Genomic DNA, 15918 nt, shown 5'->3' on the forward strand with positions numbered 1-15918 from the left:
CTCTCTACCCCTGAACTACAACCCCAGGTTTTAATAACTACAAAAATAATTGGGAAAAATGGTGAATAAAGCTTGTTTGTGTCTGGTTACCATTGTTTCCAAAGACATGGTGACCATATTCCTTCTACAGTAGTATTAATTCCAAATGGTTATCAGTGGAGACATTTTTAATGCTGATTATTGTGGTTTTTTTAAATATTGTATTTTCAGTAAGCAGTTTTTTGTTGCCTGTTTTGTTTTGTACCAAGGATTGAACCCAGGGGTGCTTAACCACTGAGTCATATTCCAGCTCTATTTTATTTTTTATTTTGAGACAGGGTCTCACTAAGTTGCTTAGGGCCTCAGTAAGTTGCTGAGGCTGGTTTTGAACTTGTGATCCTCCTGCTTCAGTCTCCCAAGCTGCCAGGATTATAGGCATACACCACCATGTCCAGCTAAATGTAGTTCTTTTTTTTTTTTTAATTTTTTTTTTTAATTTTTTTTTGGGGGGGTGCTGGGGATCAAACCCAGGGCCTTGTGCTTGCAAGGCAAGCACTCTACCGACTGAGCTATCTCCCCAGCCCTAAATGTAGTTCTTTGTGAGTATAATAAGGTTTGTTTTTTACACCACTGTAAGACTTTTCATATAAAATCACAAAACAGATGCAGTGTCAGCTAAGCTCAGCCCTAGCACCATCCTAGCCCAAATGGCGAATAGAGAAACCTCCAGAAGTTTCCAACCATTCAGGTCTTTCTAAAAGGAGCAGAGACAAAGCATCCCTACCAAAGGGAAAAAGAAGTTCACAAACCAGATAAACTCTTTGTATCCCAGTTTTCTTAGTTCGGTATATGAAAATGCAGTTATCACCAAAGTTTGAGTTGAAGAGGAAGAGTCTCTTGCCCTAGAACCTTCCAGACTGGAAATCCTGGACATTCTGATGCTTAATGTTTCCCATCCCACCAAAAGAAGAATTTACTCCAACCATTCAGGGTCATGCCATGCACTTGATGGTACTCTCTGCTGGAAGAGGTTCTAAGTGAAGGGCCAGTGCCTTAGGAACAGAGATTGCTAGATTTAAACCCCCTTCCTGGCATCTCAGTGTGATGGCTGACAGATCTGGCTCCATGAGAATGTTATAGCCAGACTATAAGGGAGATGACTAGACAAACTCCATTTTGCTCTGAGACTCCATGTTATGTAGGAAATAAGTTTCTCCCATGGGAACACCCCACCTCTGTCCCCATCATCAGTTACTTAATGTGACATGTTTAATAATACAAAATGACAATGCTCATGTAATGAAAAATTGCTCTCTTTTGATCTCTATTGCTCCTAACCAATGTACCATGTAATGGTAATTGTGTGGATGTTAGTAACCATTCTTCAGTTTGTACCTAGGTAAGGGTCATTTTGACCCACTTCCCCCTCTGCTGATGATCTCATGATGTTAGTTTGTAATTTCGAATCATAGCAACAGACACTTATGATTGATGTGATTTTTGGTGTAAGAACCCCTACAACCCTGTGGTCAGGGCTTTTCTCCCAATACCCATTTTTGGGGCATTGTGTGAGACAGTCAGCCGGCCGGCTTAATAAAGACTCTCAAATTTGGACTTCTGAGTGGTGATTGGTCTGTACTTAAGTTGCACCCCATAATACCAGCTCCAGGACTCTCTGTTACCGAGACATCCTCTGAAGTACCATGAGTCCAAGGCCCAGTTTATGAACCTTCACAGTGTGGTAGGCCATCCACTAGGCTTGCTGACCTCTGTGTGTCTAGTATGTAACCAGGGCTTGATGTAGGTCAGGGAGGTGGGTACTTTTGTCTGTCAGATTTTATACATTCATCAGGATCCAGATGCCTAAACAATGGATGCATTCTGGCTTTGTGTTATATCTTCAGGGGTAAAGAGCTAATACTTACTGTACTTCTCCGAACTGGAAAGAAGTGTTTCCAGGTTAGTGTCAAGAGTAGCTACTCCCTGAGGGTTACTTCTGAGTCAGTCTTCCTCTCATGGTCACAAGTAAAGTGACTCATCCAGGCATCTGTTGAGAACTGTGCTATGATAAAGGTTAAATCCCTATAGACTCCACTGGAATTCACCAGTCACCCAGCAATATGCTTCCCACTCACTTTTCTTTCTTTCTTTCTTTCTTTCTTTCTTTTTTTTTTTTTTTGGTACTGGGGATTGAACCCAGAGGCATTTTACCACTATTAGGCTACATCCCAAGGCCCCCTGCTTTTATTTATTTATTTATTTATTTATTTTTAAGACAAGTTCTCATTAAGTCGCTGAGGGTCTCACTAAGTTGCTGAGGCTGACCTCAAACTTGTGATCCTCCTGCTTCGGCCTCCCCAGCAGCTGGTTCCATTTACTTTTTCTTTTTTCTTTTTTCTTTTTTTTGGTAAGTTTTTTTTTTTCTTTATTTGTTCTTTTTTGTTATACATGACAGTAGAATATATTTTGGCATATCTTATATACATGGAATATAACTTCCCATTTTTGGGGTTGTACATGATGTAGAGTTACACTTTTCATGTATTCCTATAAGAACATAGGAAAGTTATGTCCAATTCATTCTACTGTCTTCCCTAATCCCACCCCTTCCCTCATTTACTTTTCTTACAAATTCCCAGTCTCTGGTTACAGTATTAATTTTACCTTAACTCTCAGCATAATGTCCTGAACCAGAGGGCTAAATCAGTGTCCCAACCTAGTCCAGTCCATGACAATCATGTGTGGGAAAGAGGGAAATAGAACAGGGGATTTCTTTGTAGAGAAGAGAAGTTGAAATTTTGTTTTTGTTTCTTCAAGGTTTCTGGGGATGGAACCTAGGGTCTCACACGTTCTAAGCATGTGCTTTACCACTGAGCTCCATACACATCCAGCCCCAGAAGTTGAGATAATTTAAAAACTGTTACTTAGTCCACTAGTTCTGGGGATATGAACAGTTCACTGAATAAAACTATTTTATAAGAACTAAAGAACAGTTACTGAGAATTTTTAATTTAATTTTATAAAATACCCTCTATATGAGTTTTGAAGATAATCAAACACTATATGGTAGCCATTGGGTATAGATTCCCCTCAGTCCTATGCTTGAGAAATTTTTTATTCATGATACAATTAAATAGCTCTTCAGTTCTAGAATATATTCCATGTGAACACTAAGACATTTAATTATCTTCTCTTCAACCTTAATTCAATACTATTTACCAAGCACATTAATTAAAAGCTGGCATATCTACCTAATCTAGGTATTCATCCATTATACACATGTGGACCGTGACATAGAGTCTCATCTTTCAGTTCCCTGCTGGGCCAACTCCTTGTCCCTGACCATTCAAGAGTCACCGCCACCCATTGCCCACTATGTAGATGAAGTAAAGCATTTACAGTTGGACTCTGATCTAAAAACCTGCATTCAAAACCATGGCAGGGCTGTCCAAGTCCAGGGGTGCATCGACAATTTTGGAAGCAGCAAGTGTTTCTTCTCCCTCAGATCTACTTCCTTCCAGTTCTCAGTTCATGGGACAAGCCCTGCTTTTCCCCAAAGCCTCAGACAAGGCCCCCACCCACGCCCTGCCTCCTCGTCTGGCTGCCGTCACCTCCCACACGCACTTTGCTGATGTTAGAGGGCACTCCACAGGCACACCAGACAATGTAGCTCTGGGTACACGCTGTCAAGTGCTTTGACAATTATGCCAGAGATGCTGGTCTTGCCTTCCCCTACAGAAGTTCCTGGAAAGGTACTTATTAACAATAGTGCCTGGCACTGCGCCCTACCCAGAGCTGGTACTCAGTCAATAACCACCTGTCTTTATATCAAGTCTTTCCCTGTGAGGGTGGCCAGCAGATGAAGGAAGACCATTCTCCACAGGCCGGACTCTGGCTTCCCTGGGGCATCTTGCCAGGCAGTGATGTCATCAGTACACACCATGGAAATGCCTATGGTCAGTCTGGAAGGCCCCTCTGCCCTCTCTTAGCCCTTTTGAATTCAGTTTCTTTGTAACTCCCATTTTACACTCTCCATCCCTTGCATTTAATTTAAAGCATTCATGAAAAGGTATTTTTTCTCCTTCCCTGTTGCAGAACACAGTACCTGGCATTTCAAACAAGGAAGTCAGGCTGGCAGGATGATGGATAAATGGATGAATGCTTGGACTAATGGGAGGGTGAGTAGGTGGGTGAGCGAATAGAAAAATGAACTGTTTGTTCCTGGGAGTGCCCTGGAATGGCCCCTTCCAGAGGACAGAGGTCCCCATGTGTTCAAGGAATTAAGACCCCAGTGAGATTCCATTGACTTTAGATGGTGAAATTTGTTAAAAACATTTGTAACTTAAAAACTGGTTGTAGTGGTACACAACTGGAATCCCAGTGAAGCTGAGGCAGAAGGATCACAAGATCAAAACCAGCCTCTACAATTAAGAGAGCCTCTCTCAAAATTTTTAAAAGAATTAAGGTCTGGGAATATTGGTCAGTAGTAGAGAACCTCTGGGTTCAATCCCTAGTACCACTAAAAAGAAAAAAATAGTATGACTTTAACTGGGTATGGTGGCACACATCTGTAATCCCAGCTACTTGGAGGACTGAGGCAGGAAGATCCTAGGTTCAAGGCCAGCCTGGGAAATTTAGCAAAACTCTGCCTCAAAATAAAATTTATAAACAGGCTGGGGATGTAGCTCAGTGGCAGAGTGCTTGCCTAGTATGTGCAAGATCCTGGGTTCCATCTCCAGTACTGAAAAAAGAATTATAATTTAGAAACTAGAATATTTATGAACATATAATCAAAACATGGCCAGATGTGAGGACTTTTCTACAATTTAGCACATTTTCATTTATACCTAGTTGCTAGGTCATTCATTTTGGGAATGTCCAATGTTTTTTATTCACCACATGTAATAGAGGGCTATTAGTTCCCTCAATTGAAAGCAAACTATGTCTTCTATTAACATCGATATTTTTCAGTCTTGAACTTGAAGGAAGCTTTAAAAGAAAAGACTTTAAGATCTCACCCGGAGCTTCCTGATCTTAGCTATATGCTTGAATTACCTGGGGAAGCTTTTAAAAATCTCAATGCCCAGGTTGCCTCTCAAATCTATTACATTGGACTCTCTGGAGAGAAGACACAGGCATCTGTATTTTTTCTTCTTTTGAAGAAAGTTTTGGGCCGGGTGCAGTGGCACTTGCCTATAATCCCAGCTACTCAGGAGGTTGAGGCAGGAGGATTGCAAGTTCAGCCTGGAAAACTTAGTGAGAACTTGTCTCAAAATACCAAAAAAAATAATAATAATAATAAGAATAATAATAATAAAAAGATGATAAAGGAAAAAGGATTGGCAATGTAACTCAGTGGTAGAGTGCTTGCCTAGTGTGCTTGAGACTACGGGTTCAATCCCCAGTACCAAAAATCTTTTGGTTTGGCTTTTTTTCCCTCCGGAGTACTGGGATCAAACCCAGGGCCTTGCAAATGCTAGGCAACTCATCACTGAGCTATAGACCCAGCTCCAGCATGCATATTTTTAAAGCTTCCCAAGGAATTCCCATGTGCAGTGAAGGCAGAGAATCACCACTTCAACCCTTATGCAGCTAAGGCTAATGAAAAGACTTACTATGCAAACTAGAGGGTTTTATGTTCCCTCTAAGAATCAGAGTTTCTGTTTTGTTTTGTTTTGTTTTGTTTTGTATGGGGATTGAATCCAGGGATGCTCTAACACTGAGCTACATCCCTGGCCATTTATTTATTTATTTATTTATTTATTTATTTATTATTTATTTATTTAGAGACAGGATCAAGGCTGGCCTTGAATTTGCAATCCTCCTGCCTCAGCATCTCAAGTTACCAAGCTCAGAGTCAGGTTTGAAACCATCCCTTCCCCTCATCTTGTTTTTCCTTTACTCCTATTTCTGTCCTCACAAATCAAGACGAGCTCAGTGGTTCTGGTCCATGAAGATCCAAATTCAGGAGAACTATGCTATCACCTTGTGAAAGTTGTACTGTTCCACTCCTGAACTTTGAGCTGAACTTCCATGCCTAAAACCAGTTTCAGGAATTAAGGGGAAGAGACAGCTGCCATAGAGTCAGGTGTGGTGGTGCCTGCAACGCCAGCAACTCGGGAGGCTGAGGCAGGAGGATGGCAAATTCAAGGCCTGCCTGATTGGTTGAGTGAGACCCTATCTCAATTTAAAAAAAAAGGGGGGGGGGGTTGTGATGTAGTTTTGTGGCAGAGCACATCTGGGTTCAATCCCCAGGTACCACTAAAAGGAAAAATAAAAAGTGATTGTCACACAGTGCTGGGTACTCTATGTCGGCTGTGGCAGTGTGGTTTTGGGGCCGGGCCGTTTCATTCAATCAGTTGGAAAGACTGTCTAAGGACGCTTCCTGGAACTTGGAGGTGGTGGGGTATGGAGGACAACCCAGGAGAGCGGATCTCAGCATCCCATCCATTCATTCTTCCAACGCCCACTAACTCTGCAGAGCTCCCATAGTAGGCGGAACAAAAAGACTTGCACACGACAGCAGTGGATTGCAGTTATGTATTTAGTTTCCTATGTACTTGAACAACAAGGGCCGTGGGAAGGGGAAGAGAAATGCTGGAAGAGCTGCCTGGCTGGAGTACCTGACTTCGGCTAAGACATGGGTTCCTAAGCACAATTTACAAAATCATTTTCCTACAGGAGAATCGGCTTCCACAGGGGTAGCAGGGATTGCAGGGGTCGCAGGGGTTGCAAGGGCCGCAGGGACCGCAGGGACTGCAGGGGCCGCAGGGACCGCAGGGACTGCAGGGGTTGCAGGGGGAAGCGCAAGGGTAGCAGGGAGACTCGATCTTGACACAACTGCCGAGCCCGTAGGAGTACGTTACGTCCTTCTCGTCTACGCATGGCGGCAGGCTGAACTCTTTGCAGATGTTCATATAGCTGTACTTTTTGGATCCGAGGCAGTCGTACCTGTTCTCCCGTTCGGCCGACACACACACCTTTCCGTCCTTCACTCGCACTTTGACTTGATCAGGTTCAAAGCCACACACGTTCACTGACCCCAAGATGTTACTGCTACAGCAAGAGGAGGCCAGGATTCTATTTGTTGTTCTTCTGAGCCTGGAATTGAGAAAAAGGACCTGGTGAGAGGAAGAAGCTCAGACCTCAGATCTCAGACCCGGCCTGAGAAACCATATTTGAATCTCTCTCTCCTCTCTCTCTCTTTCTCTCTCTCTCTCTCTCTCTCTCTCTCTCTCTTTAATAGCAAAAGCTAATGCTAGTCATCATGAAAAATCAAATTTACAGACATGTATAAGGTAAAAAGTGAGAGTCCCTCTTGGTGACTCACATTGCCCTATAGGTCAGCCTCTGTTGAGGACAGATAGGTGCTTACCCATTCAAACCTTTCTCTTACGTTTCAATCTAGCTCCTTCTATTAGTTATGGAATCTTGGGTGGGTTCCTTAACCTCTCTGTGCTTCAGTTTCCTCATCAGTAGAGATAATAATAATACCTGCATCACAGCACCGTTGGAAGATTTGATGAGACAGCATTTTACTTAACACTATGCTTGGCATGTTGCAAATCTTGCTTTAATATTACCATTATCATTATTGTTACTGCAATTAAATATAGACGGTATTTTTCTTAATGGGATGCCACTGAAAAGATACCATTTAAACACTACATGCTTAAGATGTCTGTCAAAAGCTAGGTGTGCACAGATATGCACCTGTAGTCCCAGCTACGTGAAAAGACAGATGGTTTGCTTGAGCCCAAGAATTTGAGACCCACCACCTGGGAAACACAGTAAGATCCTGTCTAAAAAAAAAAAAAAAGTATGACTGTCAACTCTGCCACTGGACAATCACACAGACCCTTCACTTGAAAAGCTCCATTAGCAAATGAAAGGCCAGGAGAGATCTGGCCTGGTTCTGCCCACTGGGCCTGGCTCCTCTTGCTGCTATGAGGTGGCTCCAGATTCAAGTGGAGTAGTACCAGTAGGAATCCAGAACTTTTGTCAGGGATGTGTCCATCAGAAATGGAACCACCCACCAGTTGCTGGTTGGGAACCAGGTTGCAATAGCTCATTGTGTGCTTCTTTTCCCAGCTCCTTATTTAGTGACTCCACATTGATATTTCAAAATCAATCATGGTGGGAATATTTATACCACGGGAAGTAGAAAATGCTACAAATCAGAGCTGGTTGTCAAATGCCATTGTCATGGTTCCTAGAGAAGCTGACAGTTGCTACTCATGTTCTACCATGTAAGTCCTTAACAATAAGATATTAATAGCAGCTCACACTGATTGATAAGTTAGGATACATTGAGAGCTAGTAAAGTCAAGTGCCCAATAACACAGACTCATAGCATATCAATATTTAAATTTCAGCTCTGCCATGTGGACAAATTTCTTAACTTCTTTGTGTCTCAGTTTCCTCATCTGTAAAACTGGGACAATAAGTAGTCTCCTACCTCATTATGTTGTTGTGAGCCTTCAATTAGTTAATGCATGAAAAATATTTGCAAAGGTGATTGGCACATAGTTAAGATGCTAGGCTTTTGTCTGTTTTTGTGGTTGTTGCTATTTGCTTACGATATGTCATGGAAAGTGCTAGCATGTTAAAAGAATTATTCCATTTAATCTTCACAATAACTGTGATGCACAGGTGATCATCCCTGTATCACATTTTTATGCTGAATTTTGTTTAAACATTTACTTCTTTTGTTACATTAGTTACTCAGGTCCAGAAAATATAGAAAAAAAGATGAAATATTTTAAAAATACTCATAATCCTATACAACACTTAACTTTTTTGGTGTTATACTTTCTTGTGTGTGTGTGTGTGTGTGTGTATGTGTTTACATGCAGGATTTTGTATGTGTTCTTAAATTCATGCTATGCATACTGAATTTAATCTCCACTTTTCACTTGACAAGCCTTCACAGGATTGGTTTAATAGTGTGATCCGCTTGTACTGAAAATTATAAACCAAGATCCTTTTTGTGTGTGTGTATGGTGCTGGAGATACAAACCCAAGGCCTTGTGCATGAGAGACAAGCACTCCAACAACTGAACTAAATCCCCAGTCCTAAACCGAGATTCTTAATGGCTAATAACAAGATGAAAAAGTAGAACTTGGTCCTAGAAGACAAGACACTGAGGCAAACAAAAACAACTTGAGTACTATACCCAGAGGACTGTCAGTCACTCAGCTCCATTTCCACCCCTAATCCCAGGAAACTGAGGGTGGCAGGGGTACAGTAATCTTTTATGTACTGGGATACCCTAGGCCATACTAAGATGAAAGGAAGAGAACAAGACTCTGAAATTGCTCTTTGAGAGCCAAGTCAGAGATCAGGCTCATTATCTCTTTGGATGGGCAGAGAATAGCTCACAAAAATGCAGGAAACAGTGCAAACTCTAGACACATTGCCCTGTCTGGATAGATCATACCTTGAAGTTGGGTATGCCTATAATACCAGTGACTCAGGAGGCTGAGATGGGAGGATTGTAACTTCAAGGCCGGCCTCAGCCACCTATCAAGACTTTCAGCAACTTAGTGAGACCCTATTTCAAAATAAAAATAAAAAGGGCTGGGGGCATGGCTCAGTGGTAAAGTGTCCCTGGGTCCAATCCCTAGTACCAAAAAACTAAAATCAGAGCTGGAAGCAGAACAGCCAAGGCCATGAGTGAAGCACAGAGCAAAGCAGGCACTCGGTTTCTCAGAATCTCCACCGTGTGCATGTGGGCAGAGTCAAACAGCACCAAATCCTGATGTAAAGATGGGGGGCTTGACCTAACAAAAGAGGGTCAAAGACTCTAAGCAGGATTTCTAGGGGCCCAGCAACTGCCTGGGCTGATTCTGCCCGACTAAGCCTTCCTGACATCTATAGATGGTGGTTCTGGGAGCCGGACCCATCAGACAAGGCCAACTCCTGGGCCATCTCCTCTTAGATTCCTGGATCCCAGGTACAGCTCCGTGTATTTTGTTTCTGGATTCCCCCCTCTCCCCGCTATTCCTACCACTTTGGCTTCTTTGGCCCTGCAGCAGTTGTACAGCTGTCCCGCACTGGGGGTCTTTTGAGAAATTGCCTAACACTCTTGGCCAGGTCAGGTCTCTTCTTGCTTCTAGCTCAGTGGTTATTAGCAAGAATGTGTGGGTTTAAGGGAACTTGCCAGAATCACATTTTGCTCATCAGACTCAACTCTGAACTTGCAACTTGACTTCTTCCTGGTGAGGAACCCATCAGCCTAAATGGGATTTCCCATAGCTCTCTGGGTTTCTAGGCAAAGGGAGATTGCCTCCTATGCTTTTATCACTGACATGGAGTTTAGCAGCTGTACACACAGGCAATCAGTTCCTTTGGTTCTCTGTTGAAGACTCAGAAAAGCTGGGGACAGCTTCAGACCACAGGCACCTATGTCTGTATTCTGCTGGTCCTTTTTGCTCTGCTGAAGCGGAGTCTCACCTGCACATCAGACCACACTCCTGAATGTGAAACACACCACCCACACCCATGATGAGCTATGTAAGCAGGCATCTTCTTACAGATATAACTAATATTCATCCTGTGATTAATAAAGTAAAAAAGATGCCAGAAATTACTATATCCACCCGAGAGCAAGGGGAAGCAGGCCTTCCTTTAAGCTTTGTTGGAATACTTTGTTTGTCTTCTGTGTTTAGACTACCCATTTAAACACATCCTTCCCTTTCTTTTCTCCTTTCTTTTCCCTCTCCCCTCTTTTCCTGCCTTTTCTCTCTTCCCCAGACTTTTGCATTGATGGCGCAGACAATATCACTCAACAGGGAGTGGGTAGTGTGGTACAGCTGTGTCTGACTTCCCTGCAGAGCTGGATAAAACACAGGTGTCTGGGTCCCACCCCCCAGAGTTTCAGATTTAGTAGGTCTGGTGTGGACTTGAGAATTTGCATTTCTAATAAGTTCCAGGTGTTGTTGCTAATGCTAATCCAGGGACCACACTTTAAGAACCACTATCCAGGTGGTGAAGCACAGGAACTTCTGATTCAGGTGAATATGTCTTCAGGTCTGGGCTCTATGATGTCCAAATGATCAAGAATGTTGCCCATGGATCTGATTCATTAATAGTGGCCCAAAGGGATCCTAAGAGAATTGAATGAATGTGAAGTACTGGGTACATAGATTTCACTCAAATAAAGGATGAGTATTCTTCTTCATCGTTCCTTCCTTAAACAGACTTACCCAAAACCTGAGGTGTTTTTCCTTTCTTTCTTTCCTGATAAAGGAAGCAACTTCAGAAAGCATTTATTTGTTGAAGTAAACAGTATTATTGATGAAAAAAAAAAAAAAAACCAACAAAAACCCAACAACTTCCCCAACACAACTTTTGAAACCAACATATCACACTTGATTTTACTAGAATGTAGTTATTTTTTCACACCAGTAAATAAAAAACAAGACCCAGATAAAATCCGGGTTTTTAAGTGACCAAGGCCCAAGTCCTAGATCATTAAACAATAAGGTCCAAATAAATAATAGAAATGTTTTTTGCCAGCTGGGTATTGTGACATAGAGCTGTCGTCCCAGCTGCTCAAGAGGCAAGAGGATTGCCTGTTTGAGGCCAGCCTGGGTGACTTGGTGAGGTACGAACCCAAAATAAAATAAAAAGGGCTGGAGGTGGAGCTCAGTGGTACAGCTCCCCTGGCTTCCGGCCCTAGTGACACACCCACAGGAAGAAAGAGGTGCTGGGGGCTTAGGTGGCACCTCCTCCCTGCAACCAAGGGGGACTGGGCTCCAAGACAACGGATACAAAGAGATTATGATGACAGGGGAACCAGGGGCCAAGGCTTCTGCCTCTCACTTGGCACAGGGGAACTGGCTCTCTGTGGAAAGCAGTCTTTCACCAGCCATAAAGGCCCGGGCTAGCACACACTCACTAACTAAGAGCAGATTCACTGAAAACTTCAGACTCATGAGGGTGAAGGGGAGTCCGGAAATGAAATGAGAGGGCAGAGTTTTGAAGTTTTTTTGAGGGAATTTTCTGCTGAGATTTAGGCCAACCCCAGGTGCTTGAGTGAGGGGATGCAAGCTCAGCCTCAGGATTCATTTCTCGGTACCAAAGAAGGGTACAGAGGGTGAGGCCAGTGGAGCTCAAGGTACAACTGCCAACCAAGAGTCATTTGGCCACAAGGACTAGTGCCAGGTGTCAGAGCCACACCCAGCATTTGTTCGCTAGATCATAAACTGTATGCTCAGGGGTTTGTTTGTTTCTCCTGCTTTAGTAGAGGGGACAGGGAAACCCATGAAGTGCAGTGGTATAAACCTAATGCAGGCTGATGTGTGGCTTCCCCAAAGGAAACCAAATCCAGTTACCTCAGTCCTTCTGAATCCAGAAGAACAAGGAAAAGTCAGGGGCACTGCTAGTGCTTGGGGGTGCAAAAGGTAACTGGGGAAGGAACAGGCATATTGAAGAAGCTAAAGAAATACAAATGCTAAACTGGGTGCCTACTAAGGAAGACACTGCCTCCCTTACCCAACCCCTGTGGTACTGGGGATTAAACCCAGGGTCTTGCAAGTACCCAAGGTAGTCAATCAGTCTACCACTGAGCTGTGCCCACAGCCCTTTTTATTTCATTTTGAGACAGGGTCTTGCTAAGTTGCCCAGGCTGACCTCAAATTTGGTATCCTCCTGCTTCAGCCTCCCAAGTAGTAGCTAGGATTACAGGTGTTTGCCACCATACCTGACTGACACTGGCTTTTGAAATAACCACTCCAGCAAGAACGAGCACAAGGTCATGGGCACAAAAAAAAAAAAAGAAAGAAAAGAAAAGAAACAATGGAAGTCAGTTGGACCTTCTATGCCTAATCTAAAGAAAAAACATATATATATGTATATGTATATATATACATAAAGTTTATATATATATATATATACACACACATAATGATAGATACTAAGGAATGTTCAAGAAACTTATGGATTTTCCATGCCTAATCTAAAGAAAAAACATATATATATATATGTGTATATATATATATACATAAAATTACATATATATATACATAAAATTATATATATATATATATATATATATACACACACACACACATAATGATAGATACTAAGGAGTGTTCAAGAAATTTATGGACTTTCTATGCCTAATCTAAAGAAAAAACATATATGTATATATACATGAAGTTATTATATATATATACACACACACACACACATAATGATAGATACTAAGGAATGTTCAAGAAACTTATGGATGAAATTTAAAACTTTTTGGTCAAGGTTTTTACCAATTATTAAAGTAATACCCAGACACAGAGCAGATTGACTCTTATATAGAGAGTAATTTCAGTGGGGCTGAGGCAGCTACAGACAAGGAATAAAGAACCTTCTGGACAATGCAGCATGACATCTGAAAAGACATGTCATAACTAACCAACTCCTCAACATTCTGTAAGAGGGTTAAAGGTCATGTGAATATGAATTCTAAACCCACAAAACCTTGGACAAGTTTTCACACCAAAGATTGTCTTTAAAAAAATTGCATTGACATAATATTTCTGGATCTATTTAATCATCAGGATCTATTAAGGATCAGGAGCTAGCTTAGAGATATGAAAGAAGAGGTATTTTACTGGAAGAAAAAAATATTAATAGCATGAGTCCTCTGGGATTGGAGCTGGGATCAGGGCTTAACATTTTCACCCCTATTCAGCAAAATTGAAGATTTAGGTTTACAGGTGACACTAAGCCCTTTTGGATAGTGAGATGTCAAGCTGTCAGAAATAGAGCATAGAAATCTCACAAGGTAGTATGAATGGGAAGAAAAGTGGCTAGGGAGAGATAAAAGATAGCAAGCTGGAGGTGATTTCTAAAATGGTCTTGGAGTTATTCGCTCAAGATCCAGGAATTAATGTAAGGAATCACCAGCTTCACATACTGCTGCTGGCATTGGGGAAAACACACACACACACACACACACACACAAAGACCCAGACATTGTCAGAATAAGTATCACCAACTAGAGAAAGCATTACCTCTCCTATGAACTACTCTGCTGGGAATGAAACTTAAAGTTGTGCCAACTGAGCACCAAGAAATAGGGCCTCCTGAAGAGGGATAAGAGCCTGCTGGCAAAGGACAGGGAGGCATTTATTTCCCCCTAGGGGTGTGAGAAGAGGGAAGCTCTGTGCCCTCAGCGGGTGTGGGCACAGACCTGCTCAGAAGGAGCCCTTCCTCACAGAGTGAACAGTTTATAAACTTGATCCCCTAAGGAGTAAAAATAGACAATGGTTCAAAGAGAATGTGGCTGAATCTGTAGGGGAATGCTCCAGTCTATGAGGGAGGGCCAGTCCTGATGTTTGACCAAGGTTGATGACTCGACAATAACTGTGCTATTGCCCTTTCCGATGAAACACCACTGTCACTGTTGTCAAGGGACCCCCCCTCCCTCTAGACACCCACCCACCCATCCATCGACCATCTGTTTTTCCAGGTTTATCTTTTTTAAATAATAGGACCATATTGAACACAGTTTTTCAGTACTTGCTTTTTTCACTTACCACATTGATACCTAAACATGCCTCGTCCATCCTTTTAACATCTACATGTGGTTCCAATGTTTAGATGTGCCATAATTTACTTAGCCAGAGGACAATGCTTTCCACCTGCTTTTTCATCTGTAGTAACAGACTAAATGGCTTATGTAGACAGTTAGAAAAGTTTCCTTCTCTGCTCCAGGCAAAAAAGAAAATAGAATCAAAACCAAAACTTTTTTTAAATTCCCTAATTCGATGAAAACCCACTCAAGTCTACTCAGAAAGTGGCAACTCAGTTTTCTAGTTTATTTGCACAACTTTTCTGGAGTTGGAGGGGGAGGCCAATGTAATGGCTGCGACTCCAGAGGAACTTTAAGTCTTTGCCTGGAGTTGGGAGGAAGGGGAGAAAGATTTTCCTACAAAATGAAGGAAGTGCCTCTTCTGTTCAATTTGTTCTCCTCCTAAAGCCTGTGGCAAACATTAAGGATTTGATCAATTATTATTACTTGTCCTGCAGACATTTCTGTAAGTCCTAATGTACTCAAATCATTTTACTCATAACCAGAAAAAATGTTTAGTTTGCTGCTTCCAATAGCTTTTTAATGACACCCCCTATTTCTTCCCCTCATTAAAGCCACCTAATTTGTCAAGTTGGCACTCCCACTATACTAACTCTGTTGCCAGTCGACATGGTTACATTGTCTTTGGAGAGTCTCACAATTCCCATCATGGACCCATTTACTCTTCTTTCCTTAACTCTTTCCTAAGTCACCAGAGTCATTATCTTGAAAGCTTTCTATCTTTGTTCAAGTATCAAGTGTTACGCCCCCGCCCCATTCCAACTTATCAGGCTGATCGACCAACTCTAAAGATCTAAAAGCGAGTTCTCTCACTTGGCAAGTTCTCTCTTTTCGTCCTCGATGGCTCTGATGGCTTTCCTCTCCAAACTCCTGAGGGACGGGCGCAGGCAGTACAGCTTGTAGTCACACAGGCAGCACGGGTAGAGGTCACACAGGCCGCAGGAACGCGATCGTTTGGAGTAGCACAGGCAGTACGGGTAGGGGTGCAGGTCACAGCAGCAGTAAGGGTGCATGTACAAGTCGCACAGGCATCGGGTGCTGAATTCATCGATGCATCTCAATTGTCTAAGTTCTCTGTCCACCTTCTTTATGTCCCTTCTAACACTGTCCAAAAGACAACTCAGTGCAGCCATTACAGTCACACCTTATTGTTCTGTGAGTACCTTTGGGAAATGGCACTCAGGGGAAAAAATTGTTCTAAGCTCTTCTCAGAGGTTTCTTTTAAAAATAAATGAGGCACACATGGTTCACTTACTTTAAGGCTTGTGTTCTGTGACCTCACCAACCTCTGAGTATGTCATAATCTTCTAGTTGCCATGTGAACCAGACCCAGTCATGGCCT

The 15918-nt window shown here is 42.4% G+C and overlaps 1 protein-coding gene across 1 annotated transcript; it reads right to left on the minus strand.

Moving 5' to 3' along the window:
* Nucleotides 1-6638: 6638 nt before the first annotated feature.
* On the minus strand, nt 6639-15709 carry Odf1 (outer dense fiber of sperm tails 1). Its single transcript, XM_047527403.1, has 2 exons — nt 15390-15709; nt 6639-7080 (listed from the first exon to the last, which is right to left on the minus strand). Exons 1-2 carry the CDS (start codon nt 15707-15709, stop codon nt 6639-6641), a joined length of 762 nt encoding a protein of 253 aa, XP_047383359.1.
* Nucleotides 15710-15918: the final 209 nt, after the last annotated feature.

This window comes from Sciurus carolinensis, chromosome 1, assembly GCF_902686445.1.
Source record: "Sciurus carolinensis chromosome 1, mSciCar1.2, whole genome shotgun sequence".
NCBI lineage: Eukaryota > Metazoa > Chordata > Mammalia > Rodentia > Sciuridae > Sciurus > Sciurus carolinensis.